We start from the raw sequence: 26,755 nt of genomic DNA on the forward strand, positions 1-26,755 counted from the left end.
GACTACATCCAGATGAACAGAATCAACCTTTTGACATTTACTTACCTGGAGGATTGAGTAAGCATCAAGACATTCTGACAATGAAAATTTGGATTGAACAAAAGGACACTGTTGCTTGTGAAAAAAACATTTGGGAAGGGTCATTTGTAAAAAAATGGGATGGTCAGGGAGCAATCAGACAAGTTTTATGAGTTATTATCTAAAGACAACGGAAAAGCATTTTGTGAATGCATGTCTGACAGCATGTATTAGATATTTGGCAAGTGAATATTACCCAGTAAATTACTCTAAAAATTATCTTAATCCACATCAGTGTCTTTGAACTTCACTTTTTCTTTTTGTTGTGTTTTAATGTTTTGGATTTAATTCAGTTCAAATTCTGAAGTATAAAATTCAGAATCTTCTTTACATAAGTAAGTTTTTTTGCAATCACATACATCGCCCCCTGCTGACCTTTAAAGAGGATGCACATTTATGGCACTTTCCAGATCAACACGCTACACCCATTTTTTATACTGTTTAGAGTTTTTTCACATAATTTAAAGCTACAAACAGCAGCTGGTTCCTTCATTCAAAACTCTGGAAACAAGGAAAAACAGCTAAGCTAAGGCACCAGTGAAACAGGCCTAGAGACCAGTCAGTGACCCCTTTATCTAATTACTTTTCTCACTAAGAGGTTACTATGGTTGTCAAAGGTTTACATGGAAGATGCAGACTTGTCCACAAACACTTTCCACAAACTGGTCATGTATAGATTTAAAATGTGCTGGTTGGCACAGCTTTTATTTTGAAGGTGAATGTTATCCATTTCTGGCTTGTAAGTAAGTAAAGTAAGTAAAACTTTATTTATATAGCACCTTTCAAGATAAAAATCACAAAGTGCTTCACAGAAGCTAAAACCTAAAAATAAAAATCAACCAAAAGCAAGTTTAAAAAGATGAGTTTTTAGCTTGTGGCTTGTGTCTCAACCTTTAACTTTCACTACAGCTCAGGGAGTAAGTGTGGAAGTTCTGCAGAGAAATCGGCGATTTTCATTGGAAAAAACTGCAAGGTGACCACAGCATCTGCTAGCAACCAAAGCAAACACAAAGAGGTTTTTGATGCAGCACCCTCTTAGTGACTGATTTTAACTCGTGCCAACATCGTCCAGTAACTACGCTACGTGAAGTAGCCTTTAAATTATATATCCCTTGTTAATTAATCCACTTTAAATATGCTGGTGACACCATTTTCTTTCTTTAACAGGTGAAGACATTAAGACCGTTTCAATTTTTTATGTTTGTGTGCCTTTAAAAGCGTGAGATGGATCCATGGGATGGATGAAACACATCACTGAAAAAACAAAGAAAGTATATTTGTTCAAGAAGACTGTTGCTGCATAGCATGGCTGATAAATAAACAGCTGTAAAAACTGATCTTAAGAAATTGAAGCATAGATCTAGTTCTGCAGCCTTATCTAGAATAATCTGGTCTGCAACGGCCAAAAAGGAAATTAAAACTACTCACAAAAATTAGAGGCAGAAATCTCTAAGGAATCTTAAAACAAATGACTACAATGAGCCTTGCTGCTATTTAACTTGATTTCCATGTAGTGGTGTATCTAGAAACACCGGTTGATAAAAAATAGGCTAATTCAAATTGTATTATAGCAAGCTAGTTGATTTTTTATTTTTTATTTTTTGCACGAAACCCTAAACATATTTTCTCCGGACCGCAAATCCCATCCGTTTTTGCATTATGACCTCTTTCCAGTGCACAAAGATTCACTCACATCATATTCTCCCTGTGTCAGCCCTCCCCCTCATGTCTAATGTATGTTCAGAGAGTCAAACACGTGTCAATAATTTATCGAGTATTCAAATGGAGCTTTATGGCCCAATTCTGTTGATGCTGCCGCCTGTGAGAAAGAAAAATCTGTTGTGAAAACTTTGAGGGGAAAAAGACTCTCAGGATTGGAGCTATACTTGGCCTGCTGGTGACATTCACACAAACAGAGCCTGTTTGTTCTGTTGTGTGGTACTGGACTGGCAATAAAGCCAAGCTATCAGGAAATGGAAGGAAGCAGGGCCAAAGACTCTTTTAAACTTGTCCCGTGTATGTGCTCAGACGCCGTTTTGTATTTCCTTTCTGGATTTTAAAGGCATCCGAGTATGCCTGTGACAAGGGCGGCTGGCACTCCGTGGCCACATTTGTACCATGCCAGATATAACGGTCATCATTTCTTATTCATTGACGCTCTGCTGGAGTCCCTTGACTACATGAGCGCCACGCAGTAAAAATCACACACAGTGTCGTTTCTGAATAAAACACAAAAATACTAAATAAATTAAAAATAAATGTTCCTACACATCATTCTCATATCTCAGAGGATTCCCTTCTATCACAGGGTTTCTGCAGGATTTTTAAAAACCAACATCAATTAGTGTATTGAGATCAAACAGTGCTGAAATGATGCATTATATCTGGGTTTTTATAAGCAAGCTATAACTACTAGCTGCTCACGATTATTTAACACAATTATTAAAAGTAGACTAAAAGTAGTCTATTCATTATACTTAACAACCAAACAAACCAAAAACTTAATCTTAATTTTAGGGGATTTTCCTGAACTTTAATTATACTTCAAATGAGCAAATGAAATAAATAAATATGAAGTTAATTAAATCTGCCACAGTCTGGTGGGGAGTGAATTTGGACTTTTATGGAGAAGCAAAAGAACAGGATGTGCTGAAAGGCAAAACAGGAGATTTATTAAAAAACAGACTGTGGCACAATAATAGTTTTATCAGCACGGCCCCAGAGCCTCTTTGGTGGTAATTCATCAATACTGCTTGAACTATAACTGGAAACTAGAGCGCTTTCTTTACCTAAACTGTTGTTGCTTTCCCACCAATTCTACAAACTCATATTCAAGTATCTCATTAGAAAGATTACACATTACAAAACTTATTCTTGCGTAAATTAAATTTAGAAATGAGCCCCTTTCTTTTAGATGGCCGACAAAGCTCATCTTGATTCTCCTTTTGCCTCCTTATGTGTACTTTTTTCGTTTCCCACAGGTGTGAAAAGTGTGGCTGAGCTTACACTCCAGTGTTTGTATTTGTTGAGAAGGTCATGAGAATCAAGCACAGCAGCAGGAGGTTAACGGCCGCTGTGGGGATTGAGGTTGTTAAAAGAGAGTTAATTGAGCTTAAAGTGGACTTTAAGCACAATTAACAATTCCACCTTCATATTCTCGGACTCTACTAGAGGAGCTTTGCATGATTTACAATTTAAAATTTTCCTTCTTTTTGTTATACTGCCTCCTGCCAAAAGAAGATTTTAACTGCTGGTGGATGGAGATAAAGGTTGGGACTCTCAGATGACCACAGAAGAAAGCTGTTGATCACTGACTCACAGGCGTTACCTGAACATATCCTGACTGTATTATTTGAAACTGTGGGCATCTCTAAAATGCAACGTTTTTCTGGCATATGAAAAATGTTGGCTTTCGACCAAAGGGAAATTACCAGAACTGCATTCACGAAAAAACTGCATTTACATGCAAAGTCACCCATCCAAAGGCCTGGTTTAAACTTGTAAAAACCCTCATTTATAAAAGACAAGAAGGAAAATCCTTATAGTTCCCCTTTAATAAACAGGAGAATTATCTTCGCTGTGAAATGCTAAGGTTTTGTTTCTGTAATCTCAGCCTCTGACACCGACTGCACTGTTTCTGCCAGGAACTACCAGGAAATGGAGATGATCCTCTTCCTTGCACTTCAGTTCATTTCAGTTTCACCACTATCTCATTCTTAGTTTCTGTCTACAAAAGCAAAAATATTTCAAAACTTTCTAAATTTATAACAGCTTCTAAGGTTGTTTTTCTAGAGTACCTATACCTAGGGCTGTGCGATATGACCAAAATCTCATATCCCAATATAAGAATTCTATCGTCCAGATAACGATATAAATCACAAAAATGTAACATTTTCTTTAAATTCTGTGAATCTCGGGCAGCTCGACTTACGGGAAGTGTTTCCAGCTGCGCGTCATGTAGCTGGAGTCCAGTGTTTTAACAGATGTAACAGCCGCAGTTTTCCTTGTGAGTATTTATTATGCGTGCTGCGGGGAAAAGCCTTTTCTAACGTTTGAGTCTAAGGTTTATTTTTTAGCACCTGGCGACTCTTTTTTACTTCTCATCTGTAAATAATCTGCTCTTTCACGTGATTCAGTTTATTTTGAAAAGTCTCAACAGGATCTTGAGCTTTATTGTGAAAGGTTTATGTGGAACATAAACAAGCGGACACGCGATGGTTTTACCGTGGTTGTTGCTAACGACAACGCATAAAAACAGGCGCTTGTCTGTCAGTAGTGTGGTTATATAAAATATAAGAGAAAGAGAGAACTTTAAGAAATTAATATAGCCACTACAGAGACCATCAAAACGATGAAAAAATATTGCCGTAAACAGTTTATTTTGCGACACCACGAAACAAACGATAGCGTAAAATGAAACGATAGATGTTTTTATATCGTCATCCGATACATATCGTTATATTGAACAGCCCTACCTATACCTATAACAGAACACAAAATAATGATATAGTGACAGACATGCACACATGCCTGCAAGACACTGACATACAGGTTTATAGGCTATACAAGGCTTCTTCTGTCAAGCAGCTGTTCAACCTACTCAGTCCATTAAGCCTCCATTTGTAATGCTGACCTTCTTCTCTGCTTCCTGATCGGCAGTGAAGGAAGAGGAGGGAGTCGCTGATCTGCGACGACACATCTTTCTCCTCTCCCTCTCTTTCTCTTCTCTCTTCCCCTTCTCTTTTTTATTATGAATATATTTAACTCTGAACTTTGCAACCATACTCAAAAAGTCTCCCTTGGATATCAAACACTGCTTATATGTCCCATTTAATAGAAAATATCCTTCTTGTCAATTCCTAATACAGTTTTATTCCTGTAATATCAGCCTTTAACCCCATCTGCATTGTCTCTTCTAGTGTATCCACTCAGAATTTTTTGCATTGTGGAATAAATAATATTAAGACTTCTTTGGAAATCAAACATTCTCTGCATCAGCCATTATGACATATGGAGTTCCACACAAATTTATTCTGGGGCCTCTACTATAATACTATATACTACTGTCTACAGGAGTTTCCAAGTTAGTCTCCTGGTTGTTTCCAATCAGTCTACTACCACTTGAGACAGTGTTAGCAAGCTCCCACTGCTTCCTTGTGCATTAAATAATACAGTATGAAGTGGCAGGTTTTGTTTATTGCTACTTTTTGTCTTTAATCCCCACAGTTGTAGTTCATATATCAACTTGTATCAACTGTGACTTTTTTGTTTTTTAGATCAAAGCTGAAGACTTCACTTCGAGAACTGTTGACCTCTGGTACTGTCTGAATGCAGGACAGCTTGTTACGGCGCCGCTGTACGCAAGCAGTGTGAATGTCTCCATTGTAAGTTTAGATGTGCTACATAAATAGAATTTAGTTATTTATTTCTTATTACATTATGACTTATTTGTACAAGCCTAAAACAGTTAAACACAGCGGAGCAACATGAGGAACTCAGGAGTTAAGGAGGAAGAGTTATTTAGACATTACGTGTGCCTTTTCACTGACTTGAGAATACTTTTTTTTTTTCACCTTCCACTTTTTACCAAATCTTTACGTTATTTAGATGTCTGGCCAAGTTCAACATCTTTTTAAAAAGCATTACTGGGTGTTTACACACCGTCAAAATCTTTAGATGTGGTTTAACTGAAATACTGTGGTATTTCTGAGGGTCTGCAGAAAAAATGGACAAAAATCTGTCTATTTAAAACCATTGAACATTATTTGATCATTAAAACCTTGAATTAAACTACAAATTTGATTGCTTACTTGTGAGTGAGAAACCCAGGAGATTTTCTTTATTAGGCTTACTAAAAGGAAATGAAAAGTACCTGCCAATGGGAGATTTTAATAACCTGGCAACCGTAATTTTGTTTTTATAAATGGCCTTTAAATGAGCTGTAAAGGATAATTTAATTATTCACTAACCATTAACACAACCTTTATTAAAAGGTGCCCCGTTGGTGAGTATTTCCATATAAAAACAACCTAAGGAGACACTGTCAGTGTCTGCCTTTCAGTGTGAGCTCTATATACTGACATTAATGCAGCCACAGATGGTTTCAGTGACCATCAGTGTTAAAATAAAAGGAATAAAAGGCCCTAATGTAGCCTTAAATGCCAGTTAAAATTCGAATGATACCACTCTGTCTCAGTATAATGTATATAGAGTGCATGGCTGGCTTACCATGTGGTAGTTTATGATCTCTTGCAGGCTTTCCCCGCATTTTTCCAAGCACTCCTGCACAGAAAATAACAAAAACCAGTCTTTAACTCCACAATACATCCAGAAAAATTCTCATAATAGTCTCACGCCACAATAGTTTCATTTTTGTGAATAAAAGAAGCAAATAAAATCTGTCAGAAACTAAAACCATAATTTATATGAATTCTGCATGGAAGAAAATAAAAAGATCCACAAAGCTAAAAGTAAGTCAAAGCTGGTTAATGTCACTGAGCTGTACCATGTACAGGAAAAAGAGCTATAATTGCAGGACTGATTCATGCCATTTATTTTTATTCGTTTACAATGGAAACTACAAATATGAACAAGGCTTTAATAAGAAACTCACAATTAGTCATACAGTTGAAGCCAAAAAGGCTTTTAATAGTACTTAATGTCAGTAGCAATGAAAACAGTCCAAGACGCCAGAGTCGTGAGTCGAGCCAAGAAGTAAGTTTCCAGGCCTGATTTGATCCTCGCTGACTAATCTGTTAGTAATCAGGTTTGTTCACACAAAAACAATGTCCGAGGCTTCTCCTCGGACATTAGCTGCTTTTTGAGGCTAAAAAAGGCTGATTTTTTTTAGGCTGATTTTTGAGGCTAAAACCTTCCACAACCATATCGACTAAAAGACAAATGAGGCCAATAATACCAGATTAAAGTCTGTGATGGATAAAACCGAGGCTTTGTTTCAGAATCTCACCGAGATCATTACGTCCTTCTTGCACTGCTGAGACAGATCCCGGATGCCGTTGACAAAGAGCTTGTTGGCGCTGACATAGGCCTTTCCTGCTTCGATCATTCCACTGCATAGCTTCACCAGCTGTGGACAGAAGACAGACGAGGGGTTAAATGAAAGATGTAGTTCAGCTTAAGGAGATGACGATGGGCAGGCCTTGTATATCAGAAAAAAAAGAATCTGTATAAGGCCAAGGCCTAAAAAAAACAAAAAAAAACTGGATTCATTTAAGAAGGAGAGGTCATTTTAACCGCTCTGAGCAAGTCTTGAATGGTCAAAAATAAAATAAATTAAAAGAAAGATGTTTACAGCCTGGCACAAAAATCAAGGTTGAACTTTTGATATTATCCATCTGGACACTAGAGTCTGAGGTATAACTAACTTCAGTCACAGGTGTTGCAACCACATCCGCGTGTTCACTTGCACCATCTAAGGCAGGGGTCTTGAACTCCAGGCCTCGAGGGCCGGTGTCCTGCAGATTTTAGATCTCACCCTGGGTCAACACACCTGAATCAAATGATTAGGTCATTACCAGGCCTCTGAAGAACTTCAAGACATGTTGAGGAGGTAATTTAGCCATTTAAATCAGCTGTGTTGGATCAAGGACACATCTAAAACCTGCAGGACACCGGCCCTCGAGGCCTGGAGTTCGAGACCCCTGATCTAAGGGTTTTAAAAGCGATGGTGTGACAGCAACTTATCAATCACAACTCGTTAGCCAAAGACTATATCTTGGATACTTCTCCTCTCAAATGTTGACTGAAATTAGCAAATAGGCCTATAAACAGAGATTTACAGAGATCACAGGAGAGGGCTGTTTTCCTATAAATATCCAGTATCTATTATTGTAACTTGACTCTCTGCAGTATAACTCAGATCTAAAAAAGTAAAGTTTATTAAACAACTTATGATGGATAAACTGCAAATAAAAACATGCTATTTTCCCTTAAATGCTTGTCTAGCAAACCTCAGATGTGATGAGAAAATCCCTGCTCATGCAGTTGCACATGAATGGGGATGCGACCTGGCCAGCCAGCAAGCAAAATTAGCCTTTTCTGGTCCATCTTTCAGTTTCTTGTAAACCTAGCGAAGCATTTAATCTCAGGTTTTATCATTTACAAATATATGTACAAGTGTCTTTTTATCTATTTGCTTTATTGCTAACCTATAATAATTCAAAGAAGGGATACTGTTTGTTTATTTTATATGAATTTGCTTTTGGTTATGTTAATTTAAGTTTTAAAATTTTAGTTGAATAAAAAAAAGAAAATTCTGGATTGAAATCTTGGCCTGGTTTTCATATGGTGTTTCCCAATTGCACAACATCGAATGACAGTTTTGCATATGAAGGTGTTGCAATGAAGACCAGCCTCCAGGTATCCATGAAGAAGAGTGTTGATGAGTTTGAGCAGGGTTAGTAGAAAGCCAGTTGACATCTAAAGAGCATATCGAAATTACAACGATAAAATAAAATCATGGCAGCGGCATCGTGTTTGAGCGGTTAACGCTGTTGCAATACAGAAACATTCCTGGCCCAACCTGCAGGTCAGCTGGGGCCATCTATTGAGTTTGCCTGTGTGGGTTTCCTCCAGGTGATCTTCCCACAGTCCAAAGACTGGATTGAGGGTGTTAAAAATAAACTGCATGTCCATGCATATCTCTCGAATGTAAATAAAGATCGCACTTTCTCCCATGTGTCAACACCTATGTGGTAAATAGAAGTCTGCTTAACATGAGGCTCCGTGTGACCCATCACTGAGGTACGATCCACGCTTAAGGCCAGCGGTTTTTATAACTCAACATCACATGCTCGAGTCACAACACTCAAGCTTTTGTTTCTCTGCGTTTTCAGCTCGTCGCTGCACCTGAGCCCCAGATGGGGATGGAGTCATCCAGCTGCATGTGTGCTGTCTATCCATCACCTGTGTTCACATATGGCAGTGTGTGCAGGTGGGCTCCGTATGTCAGCCCCTGACATCAGCTAGCCACCCTGCACGCATGTAAAAGAGCCAATGTTATCCAGGACTGGATAATGGACAGCAGACACCGGCAACTCAGCATGAATGTTTTTGTGCATTTCCAAGAACATTTTCTCTGTCAGCAGGTTTTTTCTGTCTGCTATAACGGCTGCTTTGTTTAGCTTCTGGTTTCATGAGAGGAAAATTAATCTCTTCTTATTTTTCACTCTGTGTTCTAATGCCAGGTTTTCTGCTTTTCAGCACCCGTCTTCTCCAGCAAGACTCATTTCCTCCCAGCTGCTAACCAGACATGAATCTGATGTGGCCTTTTCTTTGGTTTATAAGCAAACTCACCATTAGCCTAGCATTATGACTGAAAACAAGGCTTTACCTATCCTGCTATTAATAATACTAACAAAAAGCTTGCTAAAGCTCACCAGACAGCCAGTCTGCAGCACTCCCCATAGATTTGCAAAGAGATTTGTGTAGAGATAGACTGAACAAAAGTATAAAATTGCTTCCTGGTCTTAAAAAAAAAAGAAGGGGGGACTAAAAGTCCCTTAAACTTGTATCTCCCAAAGGTCTTTAAAAGCCAGAAGGGGATAACTTCAGAGCCATCAGCTCTCTTACTCTGTGCCCTCTTTAAATGCTTTCCTGATGACTCTAGGTGCATAATCACTACTTTCAAATCATACTGAAGTCTATTTTGTAAATTATGATTATGATGGAGTCAGAAAGGAGGATTTGGTTCAGTTTCACAGTCAGCTCCACCCCTTAGTGCAGCAGAAACAGGTGAACACCTCATCACAAACCAATGGGAGGCGGTAGCTGAGTCCATCTTTCACGCGGTCTACGAGTCCCACACAGGCCTAGAAACCAGTCATTGTGTAGTCTCCAATAAGCTAGTGAGTGGTTGCTGGCTAGGTGTAACTGTTCACAAAGACAGTGCCACATCAAAAATCTCCTTGAGATTGATTTGCTGCAGTCACCCGTAATTTGCCATCAACTCACAGAACAGGAGTAAAAACTATAACACAAACCACAAACAGATATTGGTCACCATCAAAGCAAAAGCAGTGCCTTAGTCCTGCAAGCCAACCATTCAAAACAAGTTGGTTGCAGAGTTGTAGGGTTTCAAGGCAGGTCTGCAATGTAAACTACAGGTGACCTCAACAATCCCAAGGTTTTCCATGCAGCACCGTATACTTCTTTGCAACTAATCTGACCCAGTGACTGCCAGCAATGTCCAGTACTCACTTCTCAATCAGTAAGGAATGACACACTTTTCTGTCCTCTTGTGCAGCGGTCCCCAACCTTTTTTGCGCCACGTACCAGTTTAATGTCAGACGATATTTTCACGGACCGGCCTTTCAGGTGTCGCGGATAAATACAACAAAATAAAATGATATGACCAAGACAAAAACTGTGGTATTTTGTAAATATAATAATAAATGCAAATTCACTGTGTAATTGTGTAACTTTTTTAAGCAGCATCCTCCTGAAATGTGCCAAAAACACTGAGAGTAACATCCTCCTCTCTGCCCCTTAATACTCTCTGGTAGCTATGGTAACGTGTAAATATTTATTTCAAAATAAGACACACAACGACAACACGGAAAAAGAGCCAGGGAAACCGAGTTAACGATTGAAAACCCTGAAAAGCATAAATTTCACACCCAAGCCTCAACTTTCGGTACGAAAGGACTCACGGACTGGTACCAGTCCATGGTTTTTTCAAGTAACAAGTAAAGTAAGGGATTACTATTGCAAAAAAGTAATCTGATTACTGTAACTTTCCTGTTAGCACGCTGCGTTACTGTGTTACTAAACCGCGATTGTGTTTCTGAGAGTGTCTCATGACAATGACGTACGAGCGTGTGACGTTCGTGGCAGCAACAGACGTGTGCAGATCAACATGGATAATATGGAGCGTGGGAGAGAGTATGACCATGCAGCGTTTAATGCTTGGAAGTACTGACATTACTTTGAGTTTGATTCTGTAAAAAGTGACAAAAACATTAGCATCTGTGAGTGTAAGTACAAAAAAATATTTTATTTTATAAATGTTTATGTTTATAAACGTAAAGAAAATATGTTTAAATGTTAAACAAACCTTTTACACACATGTAAGCCTCTTTAGAGTATGTTGATGGTTAAATGCATCTTTGTGAAGACCCTGGTAGATGAATATTAAAAATGACAGGAATGCCTGTGGCCTGGTATATGAACTAACAATGGAGGTTCCCAACAATGATGGCAGTAAAAGAACAGCCTGATTAGTGCTGGCTCTTTCTGACACATGCAAGTCAGAGTCAGGGTCAGGGTTAGGTTGAGAACAGCACCAGATGGACCTGTGACAGGAGCATTACAGCTGGAACATCTGGCTGCCTTATTACAGGGCAACTGCACGCTCTGAAAGCCATGCAGTCTGATGTTTTCTGTAATCCCCATCTTGCACTGCTGCCACGTCACGTTTCAGCAAACCTGAGCTGAACTCTTCAACTGGGCCGAGCAACAATACCCCGTCCATTATGCTAGCAGTGTTAGCACTAAGGGATTAGGCACTGCACAGTGATATAATCCTGTGTGTAATAGGCAGGCTGTGGCTAAGGTCTGCCGCAACTCAATATAGTGTGACAAAATGTGGAAAGAGACCAAAATTCCTCTTTTTCAGCCATTAGTTCTGCAGTATTTCTACCAATCAGGGCTGCAGTCAGTGTGAGAAACACCCTGTGAATTTCACTGGGTCCCATATGTTTGCAAGGATTCCCTCATTAATAATTAAAAACATAAAACATGGGATAGGCTTCTTTGGCACACTAGGTGGGCTTCTCCAAATGTTTCTAATTTACAACAGAGTTTGGTTTTTTAAAGGGGAAAAAAGATGATTTTATACTTCTGCAAATGTGCAAACTGAGATATTTCTGCTAAAAATATAGTTGAGATGCTCTCATGGAGAGAGGTGCATGCACGGCTGTGTAACTCTGTGGATGGCAGCAGTGTAAAAGATTGCTTTACTTCACTTTTAAACTATCCAAACACGCAGTTCTGATAGTTCAGATTTTAACATAAATATTAACAAAATATTGACTTTTAAGTATAAAAATTCTCCTTGTAAGAAAAAAAGAGAAAAACAGAAAATAACTTGTTTTTTTAATCTTCCTAAATATATGACTGGCATCATTTAGGGGTCTGATTACAAGCGCTAAAGGCGATCGTGGGCTAAAGAGTTGGCAGTTCGTCTTGTAACCGGAAGGTTGCCGGTTCGAGCCCCGGCTCGGACAGTCTCGGTCGTTGTGTCCTTGGGCAAGACGCTTCACCTACCGCCTACTGGTGATGGCCAGAGGGGCCGATTGCGCGAGATGGCAGCCTCGCTTCCGTCAGCCTGCCCCAGGACAGCTGTGGCTACAACTGCAGCTTGCCTCCACCAGTGTGTGAATGAGTATTGGAATTGCAAGGTGCTTTGAGGGCCCCGAAAAGCGCTATATAAATGCAATCTATCATATATATATAAATAAAAGAAACTGTCTTTACAAAGTCTTTCAGAAAAATCTGCAATAGAGATTTCTAATTTAAGAGTTTCAGATCACCTTTTTGATTGAATTTTAAGGGGGAAAAAAAATCACAATCTTTACCGAGCTCAGGTAAAGGGACTAAACATTACCATAAAAAAAGCTTCATATCATACTGTAAGACTGGACGATTTAGCTGAAAAAATGTTGCAAGTGAACGTTTAGTATCAACAATCTTACAGCTTGCCACACTGACACTTAACGCCATGACCTCATTATGTTTGCTTTTCTAAAAAAAAAAAAAACCCACACACACACCAAAAAACGTTGGTGCCCCTAAGCTTCATAAAACCGGACTGGCTTCTTTAAGGCGGCAGGTCTTTTGCCTTCAGGTGTGCTCGGGGCTGAGTTTCTGTTTCATTTATTCTGAACACGTTTTTGAAAAAGCTATTGAAACTTGGCCTGGTTTCTGTTTACTGCTTATAGAGCAAGAAAAACAAAGCAAGTACTGACAGCGTGGACTGGGAAAACTGAAAACATTATAGAACGCTTACTTTGTTTATCCAATATTGTTTTCAGTCTTTCATTCGCAATAACTTCTTTATGGAAAGAAGCAAAGGAAAGACACCAGTAGAAGTAAAAAGAAAGCCCACAGACATAAATATTAAGACAATTTGCACTACATTTTCCCCTTTCACAACATCTTACAGCATCATCTTTGTATGTTAACTAGTTAACTAGAAGAACCGTCTTACCTTATCTAGTTTTGCCTCGATCTCCACCACCTCTGTTTCTACCTCATCAATATTCGCCCTGAAAAATAAAAGCAGGAAAAATCCATTATTACACGTGTGGTAATGTGTAACAAATTGAATTATGTTAACTTATTGGAAAACAGTTGATCTGCAATAGTCTTATTATTCCCCACATTCCCAGAAATGAAACAGAGTTTTGCGGAGCCAGGCGAGACTCCGGGTGTGTTTTTAATGAGCGAGACGCCATCCTGGGAGCAGCTCAGCTCTGTCAAAACAAAGTGATAGACATGGTCTCTCCGCAGCGAGGGGAACATAGCTGTCTGGCTCATCACACAACCCCCAGTCCACCTACTCACTGTCAACACTGAAACCGCACCCAGCCGCATCTGGAGCTCCCCTCTCCACCCTTGAGAGACGTGTGATTTACACCCAGAGGCAGCATGACACAGGCCTTACGAACACCACTCAGAGGCTCCTCCGCATGCTGAGGTCATGTCAGAGTATGTGCGCTGCGAGCACGTCTACGTTCACCGCCCTTAGTGCCGCTCATCTGTTACGGTATGTGCTTCCTGTTGCTGATGGTTTAAATATGATCTACAGCCAGCTTCTTCATGTAGTCACATTTTCCAATTTTTAGCGTGAACCCCAGGGATGGAAATGTTGGTCAGTCGGTCAGACTGGATCTCTTGTTCCAGGCAACACAAATATCCAAGCAGCTGTACAGTTATCTATGAGGCCTAGAGCACACACACTGTTAAAACTTGGCTTTACCGCCAAATACCAGCAGAACTAATTACACCCAAATTCTGTGTTTGCAGATGGCTGAGCACAGCTGATTTGTCCTGTTTGCGATTTCAAAGCTGGGAGAACTGGCTCATCCAGTGCTAGTGTGCAATTTGGAAGTGCTGTGTGTTGAAGTCTTCCTTCACTGTTTAATGATAAGGACTTGTTGGATGCCTGGTTGCTCAATTTAACCACCTTTACAAGCAAATGTGCATTACTGCTCACCCCTAAAGACTCAAAATCGTTTGTTGCTTTAATGCACGTTGAGCCAAAATGAAAAAAAGGAGTGACCTTTTGGATTTATCCAGTGGAGGTAAAACCCACAAGGTAAGCATACAAGTCAAACTACCATTAGCATCAGTCTACCCAAGCGCAAGCATGTCTGCCATCTTAAGCCGCCCGTCAGAAATCTAATGTGTTCATAGTTGATGTGAATATCTACAGACTTAGAGGGAAAGCAGTAAACAACAGGTGTTGTTTGCATGACAAATTTGTATAGCAAGGTCGAGATGGATGGCAGGAGGTGTCAGAGCGAGGGAAAAGAAGAAAGATGTCTGACAATTCACACTTTTTTCACACACAGGACTCCTTTTTCCAAGTTTTATATCAATGTTGTATTACGAATCGCACAGCAGCTCCATCAGATTGCAGTCGTGGCTGGCAGAATACACATCTCCGACTCATTTCTTCCTCTCTGGCCACTGGTGGATTAATCCGCTTGAACAAGCTCATGGGACGGAGGATGGCACATGTTCTCCAACCCCCACAGCTTCTACTCCCTTAATATGGAACCGAGAGGATTGGGGGAGAGAAATGCTCCAGAGAGGAAATGTCTGTCAAAAGCTCTAACTCGTGCAGAATGGAAACATGCATTACCTAAATAATCAATACCATATTATTCCACATGTGGACACGTGCTGTTGTAACCTCAACTGATCTCCTGCTGAACGGCTCTGAGCCCAACCACGCCCAGGGATTATCTGCCAGTGAGCGAAACTGTTTTCATTGCTGATGTCATTTTAGAAGCTGCTCTTTTTAAAAAATGTGATAGTGCAGCGCTTAGCAGGCGCTCGCTTTTCAAAAGGCTAGTTCTCCTCATGTGTTCATGGCTCCAGCAGTTCTTGGGACTGATTTTAATGTCATGTTTTATTTGCAAATGTCCACAGAAGAGTTTAGATGCTTTTGGTGGGTTTTTTTTTTATAATAATCGACTTCTTGTGAGTTATTAAGAAACGAGATAAGGTTAAAAATAGATAGCAACTGTTCTAGCAGACTTGCTGCCCTAAAAAAAGTAGTTAACTTCTCAGGGTGTTTGGTGAGGTGTACTGTATTTTGGGCCATGTCTGCTGCGGTAAAGCAACAGATGAACCTGAAGGAGAAGCTTTTGATTTACCAATCCATCATGTTGTAACCCTCAACTATGGTCATGTGCTCTCAGAAGTAACCAATCTCATTATTTTGGAGTAACCAAAACAATGAGGCTGTTGTGAGAAGGGGTGCTTGTGGGAAATGTGATTATGTACTCATGCTTTCATTTTTTCATTGTAGGTAGAGAGGATTAGAAAGCTATGCTTAAACTTGGGTGATTTTGTTTAGAGTGCTGAAGTGGGGAAGACCGCAGGCAGGACAGTTGAAGGGGGGGTACAATGGGCGGGCCACCGAACCCATAAGACTGTGTTGACTTCCGGTTGTGAGCCAGACCTCGCTAGACGTAGCGGAGGCAGGCTAGTTAGGTAGGTCTCCGGATCCATCTGTATTTTATTTATTTTAAGCGCAAATAAAGACGTCTAATTTTGGAAGTAAAAGTTTCCGCCTGATCACTACCATCAAAAAGAATCCGTGAAATTGGCGTACTTCAACACTGCGAATATAAGGGTCGCTGTTTCTTCGAGTCTAAAGGAATCCTAATCAGGGGAAGACCAGAGCTCGCTGAAAAGATTGTATGTTTCATTTTGTCCAAGATTCAAGATTGATGAAGGATGGATGGATATTCAGATGATACTTCACGTGGTGAGAGTAGAAGCTGTGGTTATCAAGGTCGACCACTGGGCTTAGGCCAACCCTTCAAACCAGCTTATTTTTCATTATGGCTTTATCTGCCACTCATTATTTAAATCCACACATTAACTGATTATTGGATAAAATACTGAAAAATACTGGGAAAAAAATGCCTATCACAAAATTTACAATAGGACATCTGAACTGTTTGATGAGATAAACCAAAGAAGATTTACTTCTGCTCAATTTAAGTTTTCTTCTTCTCTTCACGACATACAAGGCGAATTCAGGATCAAAAATGGGTCGGAAAATTAAAAACAACGTGCCATTTTTTATATCCTACTGCTGTCACTAGTTCTGTGTCTACAGTTTAAAACTAAATGTCAAAACTGAAAATTAAAAGCTGAAAATACCTTCTGCTGGCTCACCTGCAGTACCATGATAGTCCCCACACTTTTGGAAATCACAGGTTAGTCAATGTAATGTTTGTAGGTTTTGTCTAATAAATAAAAATCTGTGATGTTTAGCCCTGCCTGACGGGGGGTCAACTTAGGCCAGGCTTTCAAAACGCTGGCAAAAACCCTGATCATGGAAAATGAAAACCTCAGAATGTTTGGCATGATAACAAATGACTGAAACTAGCCAAGTGTTTCAGTTCCAGTCTGTTGGGCAAAGTGGAAAAATCCTCTCAAAACATCGTGTACACAAACACAAAAGATGCCACAAACATTAAACCTCAGTTACGCTGGTCTAACAACACCATAATGTGAACAATGTGTGTCTTGCAGTGATGGACGAGTTTCGGGTACAGCGTGGTGACACCCCAGCTAGCCGTCCCAGATGTGCAGAGACCGGCTCGTAGGACAGCTGCTCCCTCCAAGCTGTATCCCCCCCACTCCCCTTTTTTTCTGAATGCACACGCCTCCTATAATACATGCAGATGGAGCCTCGGGCCTGTAGCCACGGTAACCGTCTCTTAAGTGGGCCGCAGAAGTCCCTGATGCGCTTGTGAGCTGACCCTCATTCACACCAAGAGGAGCGGGGAAGCCAAATAGTGCCTTACGCGACTCATTACAGGGCTGGAGCGACAAGAGACCACCTCCATTAAAACCTCATCGGGAGCCCATTAAACAGCAGTACATCCAGATGTGGTTCACACAGACGCCACCAATCAACTCACGTAAACACGCCGCTCCTTAATGGCTGATTAAGACCCAACAGCAACACCCACAGTACATTTAAAACACGCCGTCTAAAACATTCATCCGACATGAAGCCGTGTAGTTAAGCCACGGTGTAAAAACATAATAAACACAGAGATTGTGCTGAGCAAGCTGCAGGTCTGATGGTTTCTGGCTGGTGGCGTGCTGACTGGGCATCCAGGGGAGAGGCTGAGGTGCCTTTTACTGGCCCAAAGTCACAGAACACCTCTGTTTCTCGTTAATTTGAGAACCACTGCACGTCTTAACCAGTTCCACCTGATGCTAAACGGAGATCTTTTGAAATGCTGGAAGGTAAATAAGTGTGATGTCCATGCTGGCCAGCTGTTTTGTGGTTTAAAGTATCTTCTCAGGGAAAATGTTTTCAGTTCAGACAGCAGTGGTGGAAAATTTTAGTCACATCCTTCACTTAAACCAGGTTATTTTTGTGTCCACCTTTGGGTTCTGAGGTTAAGATGTCAGTTCAGCTGGTCTCTAACTGTGTCTTAGTCATGTACCAAGGTTATTTGGAGCTTTTTATCTCAAGAACAGCTGCTGCAGCAGAAAATGACACCTTAAGAGCAGAGACCGTGATCCAAAACAGGAAAACAATAAGCTGAAATGCTAATGCAAGAGCTGCAGATTGAAGCGATAATTCTCTTTACAACAACCTTTCTCTCTAATCATATTCCACTGAAAACATTACATAAACATTACAGTGAAATAACATGTTTGTTACAAGTAAATGAAAGGAAACAGTCAGATTAGTAACATGTACATCACAATCATTCTAGACCTCAGCTGTCAAACGTGTGGTTTGGGGACCAGAACCAATCCACCAGACGTTCCAATTCAGCCCACTGAAAATTACAGGAAAGTTTAATTGGTAAAGATGTGTGAATCCCTCACCAAAGGCAAAACAGACACACAGGACACCGAGCGAAACAACACAAACACAACCTGTTTGAACAGGTGAGTTTTAAGCTGCTCTTTATAGGCTGTCACAGAGTCACGGGTGCAAAGAGAGAGTGGGAAGCTGTTCCGAAGTTTGGAAGTTAAAATTTGGAAGTCCCAATCACCCTCAGTTACACAGAATCACAGGAAGGCTCTTATCCAGGGATCCGAGAACCTGGTTTGGAGAAAAGTGGGAACCAAGATTTTAAACTGAAATCTACATCCAACAGGAAGCCAGTGCAAAAGTTTCAAAAATAGGGTGATATGTAAAGATTTATGGCAGTAAGTTAGTCAGTTTACCTGTGATGATTGTTTACTGTTGCTATGACAATCACAACAGCAAAAACATCCATCAAAATGTCAGGAACGCCTGCCATCACATCAGTGTGTATCCTGACTTACTGTTACAAGCCTGGACATTTAAACATTTAGACAACCTAATCCACAAATCACCACATCCCAACAGCTCCTCTCACGAGTGGTGGGTCCCCAGCAGGATGGACTCATTTGAAATGAGTCCTGCCAACCACCACGTGTCTCAGCTGGCTTAGAAACACCTATTTGCACTTGTAATATGAATAATATGCAGGATCTTAACCTGTCAAGTATTCAGTATAAAAAGTCCTCAAATAAATGTGAGAGAAAATGCATTTTTACAGGTTTGCAGTAACACAACAAAGGAATGGAGATGAAGGAATACCTTGAGCGTTAGTTAAAATGTATTGTTTTGGCTGCAGTGTGTGAAGCTGTGTGTGATGCTGATGAGCATTCATATCAGAGAGGGTTGTGTTTTGGAGGGAGACACTGAGGCAGAGCCACCTGGTGGTCTGGGCGGACAGCAAGCAGGTGGGATGCTAAAGAGACTGCAAACACTGGGTGCATGTAATGACCCCTAAAATTCAACCAGACCGACAAGCGTCTTCCAGCTGGGGCAAAACCTGCGGCTAAACCTCCAGACAGCAAGCCCACTGGGAGGATGAATTAGCCACTGAGTGATGAAGCAGTGTCAGCACACAGCTGTGCAATAGACCCACTGTTATCTTTGAGTGATCATCAACAATCAGCACACTCTTCAGCATGTCCGCATCATCATTCAAACCCCAGTGAAGCGCGGAGGAAAGGTGGGGTCGGATGAAGGAGTGGAGGGACTGGAGACAGCACGAGCGTATCTGTACGTCTGTCTGAAGGCTCGGTGATGGAGCACTTTCTGTCTGGAGAAACTGCATTTTGTCACAATATTGATTGCTTTAGTGCCCTAATTGAGGCTGGACTGCATGGCTGAATGGTTGATTATTGGAGGAGGGAGGGTGAGTGTACTCAGCATACCCCCTTCAGCTACAACTTAGGAGCCATGCAGCTAAAAATAACCTAATGCCCTCTGCCCTCCCCCCCCCCTCTTGCTCTTCCAGACCACTCACTGCGTGAGCTAAAAGCAAGATCACGGAGTCACCCCTGGCTATGCCATGCTGACCATTAAATATAAATCTACACAGTCCATTTTCAGAGCTCTAACTCAAAAATAACTTCCCCTGAGAGATGACTGGCAGGACTTTCAAACTGTGGATTTCTCCAAATACTGGAGCACTGAGTGTCCTCTACTGCAGCCTTTCTAAAAACCAAAAACACTAAAGCTAGAGATAATAAGATGTTCTGTTCTGCAAATGATAGCTTTTCCTTTTTAAAATTGATTATTTTTAATCTGATGTTATTTCAGATTTCAAAGACTGCTTTGCAAAAATAATGCATTAGTTGAAGGCGATGATGGATGGCAAGACGATGGTCAGACACCAGGTTTTTTGGTGTCAGTTTCTAGTATTTAATTTGTATTTTATCTCTATTTAGCAGATCTGAATCTGTGCAATGCATCAATACAGTCGCTTCAAACTAAGAGGACAAAAACCAGGTGGTTTTCATAAGGGCTCGCAACAGAAGGTACCTCCATATGTTTGATTTAGCAGATGTTTCGCATCGGATGCCCTTCCCATCCCAATGGGATGTGTCTCCTCCCATAATAAAACCAAGGGATCTTTCGCTTGTTAGGCCATATTACCAAGAGTCAAAGTTGTAAAATGGAAATACACAAGTTGGAACTATTATTGCTGTGTGACACGTAAAGCTGAGGAGGAATAGAAGCAGCCAATGAGGCAGTTGGGGTAAGCAAGCGACCTACAACTACAACCAATGATGCATTCAATTCACCAACCAAAACCCTGTGTCCTCCGTAGAGATTTTTGTATTCATACAGTTGGTGTCACATTTATTTCATCTTTTACCAAGACTTGTGCTTTTCTACGGTCTGCAGTAACCCAATCATTTACGGTGCAGGGGGAGTTCAGATGTTTGCAGTAAAAATCCTTCCCAACATATGTTCAAAGCCCTGACTATTGTTTCATAAGCCTTGCCTTTATTTTCCACTTGAAAGCTTAGATGTGTCACTCATACTTAAACTGAACGGCTTTCTGTTCTCCGACAGCTCAGCTCAAATTTCTGCCACAGACTGTGCTGACTGCGTCGCCGCATTAAACCCCCAAACCCTCTTCAGGAACACACATCTGTGCTAATGGCTTCGCAAAAGTGACGTGTCTGCTGCAGCGATAATGACTCATTTATGCTTCAATTGCAGCATCGCTGAAAGTAGAGATTTAGTTACATGTACTGGATGTGTGAGCTGTCACTGGGTTAACGTGGATGTATCCAGATAGGAGCACGTTCAGGGCATACTCTGCAAGTGAAGGGAAGCGTTCACCCCCACCACCAAATATCTGTTTTATAGCCAAATAGCTGAGTGGCAACCATTCACCAACTCTGGCAGACAGACTGCCCTCCAAGCCCACCCACTCATTTAGTGGGTTAATACAGAGATCACCAAACGATTTCGAGTCTCTGATCTTTGCCTCTGTGTATGGAAACTCGCTGGTGTCAAGTTCAGGGAAGGCACGGACCATTAAAATGCAATTAATCAATAAAACAATAATAACAAATGGACTAAGTTAGTCGGCTCAAGATCAAAACTGATATCCGATCCAAATATTGAATCCCCAGATTCAGTGCATGTTCTTTTATTAATTATATTGAGTTTCATTCTTTGAAAACTTTGTTTCTACTCTTCACTGTCAAAAAAGATGTTAACAGTGGGCGTTGGAATTAAGGATGTTGGTGTTTCTTTAGTTAAAAAGACCAGTATAAACATTAGACATTGTTGACATTAAGCAGATTTTAATTTAGTGAGTGTGAGCTACTACTTTTGTTTTATTCTATTATTTCACTGCTGTAAAAGCCAAATTCCTCTGCAAGTATCACATTTTTAAGTTCTGAAGGTGAAGATAAGTATTTTGCTCCAGGGGACACCTGAACTAACAGATCCAGCGGGATAAGCTTCAGGATGCTGGTTATTTGGGATCGCAGGGGCTCAGTGAAGCCCAAAGAAAGGCAGACTGAGTTAAAGCTGCTCTGTGAGTGTCAGAGCCTCTCATATGATCATCTATCATCCGTTCCTCCCTTATGACTTCACTGTAAAGAATTCACCAGAGCCAAAACTCTGATAAGATGTCAGGAACTTATCGCACTGTATGCATGTGGAGCCCAGCTGAGCTCACTGCTAATAGGCCGCCATCAGATCTCCGCTGAGACCACTGAGAGATGTCTGGCCCAGAAACAAAGGCCAGGAGAAGCAAAAGAGAAAGGTGAAGAGATAGGGAGGATATCTGGACTGCACACGACCTTTCCAAAACCAACAGCTGATGTTTTTTCTAGCCAAGTGGGATAGAGTCTGGCTGCGTGTTAAGCGCTCCACCTCAGATGACCAGTCTGCCTGCTGTGGCTGAACTTTTGCTCGTCTGCTCCCTCCACCATCACCACCACTTCCTCCTCCTTTTCCTCTGTCTCTGCCAGACCCATGCCAGCTCTCCCTCATTCATGCTTGCATTGGCTGTGTGATACTCCTCCGAACACCACAGACCACAGCACATAAATCCTGAGGGAAGCAGCACGAAGCTTGAAGCTTCTCCTCAGAAAGAGATGGAAAGGCACAGCGAAAAATATTCAGCGTAGAAAGAAACTAAAGAAGATTCAAACAGAAGCATTAACGACTTTTTGAATGCCAACAGTAATACCACAGGGACTCATTTATACTAGCATTTGCATTTTTTTTTTAATATAAGACCATCTCACTGTCAGAAACTATAAATATTCACTGTTTCTTTAATATTTTTTTTAATTCTGAAATGGCAATTACATCTTCATTTGGTCCCTCTGACTCCACAGGAAAAACCACAGGTAATTAAAAAAGTTCACAAAAAAGCAAATTCAACTTTTATTGCTGGTTTTTGATCCAGCTGTGGTTAGAGACGGCCATCCATCATAATTTACTCTCCAAGTCTTGGTGAGCGATCTCGTCTACAGTGATGATATAAAAGATAGATGATGTTGCCACATCCACACACAGTCTAATGGTCTCACAGCTCGGAACACATACACACTTTTTCTTTTAAAACACACAACTTAATACCACCTTACCCGACTTAAATGATATCTATTCACTTCTATCTGCAAGCCTGCCAACATATGTGGACTATCTGCAAATCTGTATTAAAACTGTCTATTTTACAATGTTACATTTTTTAAAAAAAAAGTGAAAAATATTATGTAAAACCATAAAACTGAGGTATTAGTGTTTATGTGTTTTTCCCATATCTATTTGTATTCAGTGTGTTAGCTCCTCCGGTCTTTATTTTTGGTGAAATCTGATTTAAATCATCCTCTCTTTAGTATCATAATGGTTATTTTCAGACTTCAAAAATGTCTCTACAAGGCCTTAGAAGGTTTCATACAACTTTTACACTTCTGACAGTGGCTAAACTGGCTTCATCTGCAAAATTACTGGAAAAACAAGACTGCAAGAACAAAAACGCCAACACATAAGCCAATCAAACTTTGCAAGCTGTGCATGACAGATTCTGATTTTTTATGCTCTCTCTCTCTTCCGTTAGTCTGTTATGTCCTGCTGGACCTTGAAGAATGCGTGCATATTTTCAGAGCTTCCCTTGGTGAGAGACTTGAGCTCTGATGCTGTCCATCGGCCAGCTGATCACAGGCAGCAAAGCGACAACGCAAACAGGCAGGGAAACACAGAGCAGGGGATAAAATTCCCACATAATCTGAGCAGATGAATCCCATCTTCTCAATGCTGCACGACAACAGAGAGACTCTTCAGCAGAAACATTCAAATCAAGCAACACTCCTGCACCCAAGTGTTGCATTTATATCCTGCCAAAATGAAGGATGAAAATCAGTATGTATCTCATAACAAAGCATGAGATAAAATAAGAGGACTAGTTCGGTGTTTTAGGATTTTTTTTTCCTGCTGATCTTGCCAAGCTTTAGATTTTTTTTAAAGCCTAGTCGTTTTGAAAGCTGTGTCTTTCCTTTGTTCCCTGGTTTCTCCTCTATTTTAACACCCTCAAGTTTCTCTTTACTCACTCCAGTCACTGCATACAATTATAACCATCTACCAATGTAACCTGGCCACCCAAAGCTAGTTTGACCATGAAAGAATTATTTTGCTGTCTTAGCTACTGCTTCATCACTTCACCTCCTCTACCTGCAAAGACAGAGTAAAGTGAGACTTTATAGAACAGAAACTATACAGTTTTAAATTCTAATATTTCAATTCCACTACTGTATAAATAGAACCCAAGCCTTTTTATTGCAGCTCAAGAGGTAGAGCAGGTTATCTACTAATCGGAAGGTTGCTGGTTCAATCCCTGCCTGCTCCAGTCTGCATGCTTTGGGCAAGATACTAAACCCTGAATTGCTCCCAATATGTTCATCACAGTGTGAATGTTAGATAGAAAGCACTATATACGATCCTTTAACCATTAATTAAGAAGGATGTGTAGAAACTTTTCTTTTTGGCTTCCCACAATTAAATTAACACCATTGAGCAATAGCTAAAATGCATGCTCTGCCAATTAAACCATAAAGTAAAGGCAAATCAAGCGTTCTCTCAAATCTAATCATCACTCGTTGTTTGGCTCAAGAAGAATTCACATGCAAGATTTGAGCATAAAAGCAGTGTTCTGTTTACAACGTTTTGTGATTATCATGATTATGAATTGTTTCTTCCAGTAATTAGCCACAATCATGCAGCCCTGCTCTTCAGAATTAAAATAAATCAACCGATTTCAAACTTGTTATTAAATCATCAGATACTTGCAGACCATGAACCACCTCCTGTTAACAGTTGAAGAAAAGTCAGGAGATCACTAACGTCAGTACAAGTCGTCCTCTGGGAACCACAAACGTCCATTTAATATTTCATGGCAATCAAGCCAACAGATGTTAAGATATTTCAGTGGACCAGCTGTTAACCAATTACACTTCCAGTATAACTATATAACAGGCAATTTTTTAACATTTGAATGTAACACTTGCTCAGAAAGAGCTGCACCTTATTCACACTTAAGAGTAAGCACTGACTGCCAAACCCCGACCCCGCCGTGACCTCTGAGCAGCTGCCCTCGGCCCTCTTCTGCAGCACAGAGGGACTCAAAGACAAGAGCAGGGCTCGTCTGCCAAAGAAACGGGAACGTCACGGCATATCTCCTCCGTTTGCTTCACAGCTGCGCAGAAAAAACAGCTGAGGTAGCCTTTCCCGCTCTTTCTGAAATCACGCTCGCTCAAATTCGTAACAGTCTGCTTGAACACATCCGCGAGGATGCCGTGCCGACACACTCCTAACAAAGACATCTACACATTTTGGACTAAAGGAAAAAAAACATGTTAAAGGCAGTCAGAATAATTACCACATGATAAAAGGCTCTTTCATGTACAAAATATGCAAATATGTCAAGTACAGCTGCCTCGCTCTCATTGAAGTCATCCTCTGAGATTCTTCTAATAAGGAAAATAACGTTTCCATTTATAACTCGTCTGGCTCACGGACTTGCGCCAGAGAGAAATGGCAAAACATCTGGATTATCTAATTTTAGCTTCTTCTCAGACAGATTAATGTTAGGGTACACAAACCTGAGTTATTAGCTGGATTTCAGGGCTGAGGACTTGCATCAAGAGTGTGTAAAAAGCACAGCCCCGAAATCCACAATTATAACCCTGAAAGTCTCTCTCCTGTTACATCGGAGTTGGATCCGTGATGGTTTTCTTTCCCGTGTCAGCCTTTCCACTAATATTTCAAAGCTTTAACTGCAGGTCAGCTTTGGAACAGACGTCTCCTGCACAATATCTCCTTTCATTCTGCAGTCAGACAGCTGGATGGATTTCAGCACTGAAGACAGTCAGGAGAGAGTGTCTAAAAGCAACATCACATCTCCATCATACAACTGACTGTGGATCTCTCGCTTTTGCCTTTACGAAAAGCATCTTTTCTATTTGGATAACCTGAAGGGAAGCAGTCAGATACCACGTGTGTTCACTGGTACTGCTGAGTAAGCTCCGATTATTCCCAAATACATGAGCAATAAGGAGGCTCTCGAACCTACCAGCGGCTCCAGAATCAATTTCACTGATCAAGGCTTGGGCTTGTATATAAAGCTGATGACGGTACAAGAAAGTGAAGCCAAACTAGGCCCAGTGTTTCTCTCAAACAGACTTTACTTGGGCAGGCTGGACGGGTGCATTTTGTGACTCATTTTAGCATTTCTTTCACCTGGCTTTTATTCTGAAATTTGATGGCTAACAAACTAGTTCCAGAGTTTTTAATAGTTTGGCATTTTTAAATAAGTATAGTTTTACTGTTAGTTTTAGTCTCCTCGGTTAATATTAATATATAACTAAAATATTTTATGATATCTAATAACCCCCGGCTAGCTCCAGCTCTTCCTATCTCACGTTTCCCCGCAAACTGGCTGGACACGCAGCTAATGTTGTGCTCATGAATGTCATTGGGTTGCTGTCCAGAAAGTCTATCGCCCTGCAAATGGAGCTTCTCTAACGTCGCTGACAGCGGTTCTTGTTCTGTGAGCTAGACCGCCGCCCAAACCAGAACCTTCAGCAGGTGAAGAGCAGCTCAGAGAGACTTCAGAAGTGAACTAGGACTACTTCCTGCAGTTGCAAGTTACTTGCTGTGGGAGCTGTGCATTAAACCTACAGAACTGGCAAAAAGCAATGCCAGCATTTATACTTACGTACGTATTGCTCTACAGTTTTGCAGACAAAACATTTGTTGGCAGTGGAAAGTGTCTGCCCCACCCAATGTCAAACAAATCCACTTAAAAAAAAAATCAAAGATGTTTATGACTACAGAAAGTAGTTCAATTTAGCTGAAAGAAAAGAACAAAACAAATAATATATATATTATACTGTAAGGTGCTTAATAAAGGATAAACCATCTGTATCATTTTCAAACCACATGAAGAAAATACAAAAGAAATGTATAAACACTGTACGACACATCACACCTTTAAGGCTCTTAAAAACCTCTGGAGCTTTGAGGTTAGAAACCCATTAGCTTCCTAATAATATGCCTAGTCTTTAGGGATATTATCTGAAGGCACTAAAG

At 40.6% G+C, this 26,755-nt stretch overlaps 1 protein-coding gene and 1 long non-coding RNA gene across 6 annotated transcripts in view; one reads left to right on the forward strand and one right to left on the reverse strand.

The window, feature by feature from the left end:
* The window catches only part of LOC102310412, a 49,122-nt gene extending 31,708 nt beyond the window's left edge, over positions 1-17,414 (forward strand). Inside the window, exon 3 of the long non-coding RNA XR_001336171.2 lies at positions 16,876-17,414. This is a non-coding gene — a long non-coding RNA (uncharacterized LOC102310412). The remainder of the gene's footprint in view (positions 1-16,875) is intronic.
* The window catches only part of acap3a (ArfGAP with coiled-coil, ankyrin repeat and PH domains 3a), a 70,874-nt gene that overhangs the window by 28,905 nt on the left and 15,214 nt on the right, over positions 1-26,755 (reverse strand). For all 5 annotated transcript variants that reach the window (XM_042219315.1, XM_014332552.2, XM_005918854.2 and 2 more), the window contains exons 2-4: positions 13,307-13,364; positions 7,046-7,165; positions 6,307-6,360 (exon numbers count right to left, since the gene is read on the reverse strand). In XM_042219315.1, coding sequence (XP_042075249.1) covers positions 6,307-6,360; positions 7,046-7,165; positions 13,307-13,364 — 232 coding nt within the window. The remainder of the gene's footprint in view (positions 1-6,306; positions 6,361-7,045; positions 7,166-13,306; positions 13,365-26,755) is intronic.

Source organism: Haplochromis burtoni, unplaced genomic scaffold (genome assembly GCF_018398535.1).
Source record: "Haplochromis burtoni strain Fernald_Lab_line unplaced genomic scaffold, NCSU_Asbu1 Contig_31, whole genome shotgun sequence".
In the NCBI taxonomy this organism is placed as follows: Eukaryota; Metazoa; Chordata; class Actinopteri; order Cichliformes; family Cichlidae; genus Haplochromis; species Haplochromis burtoni.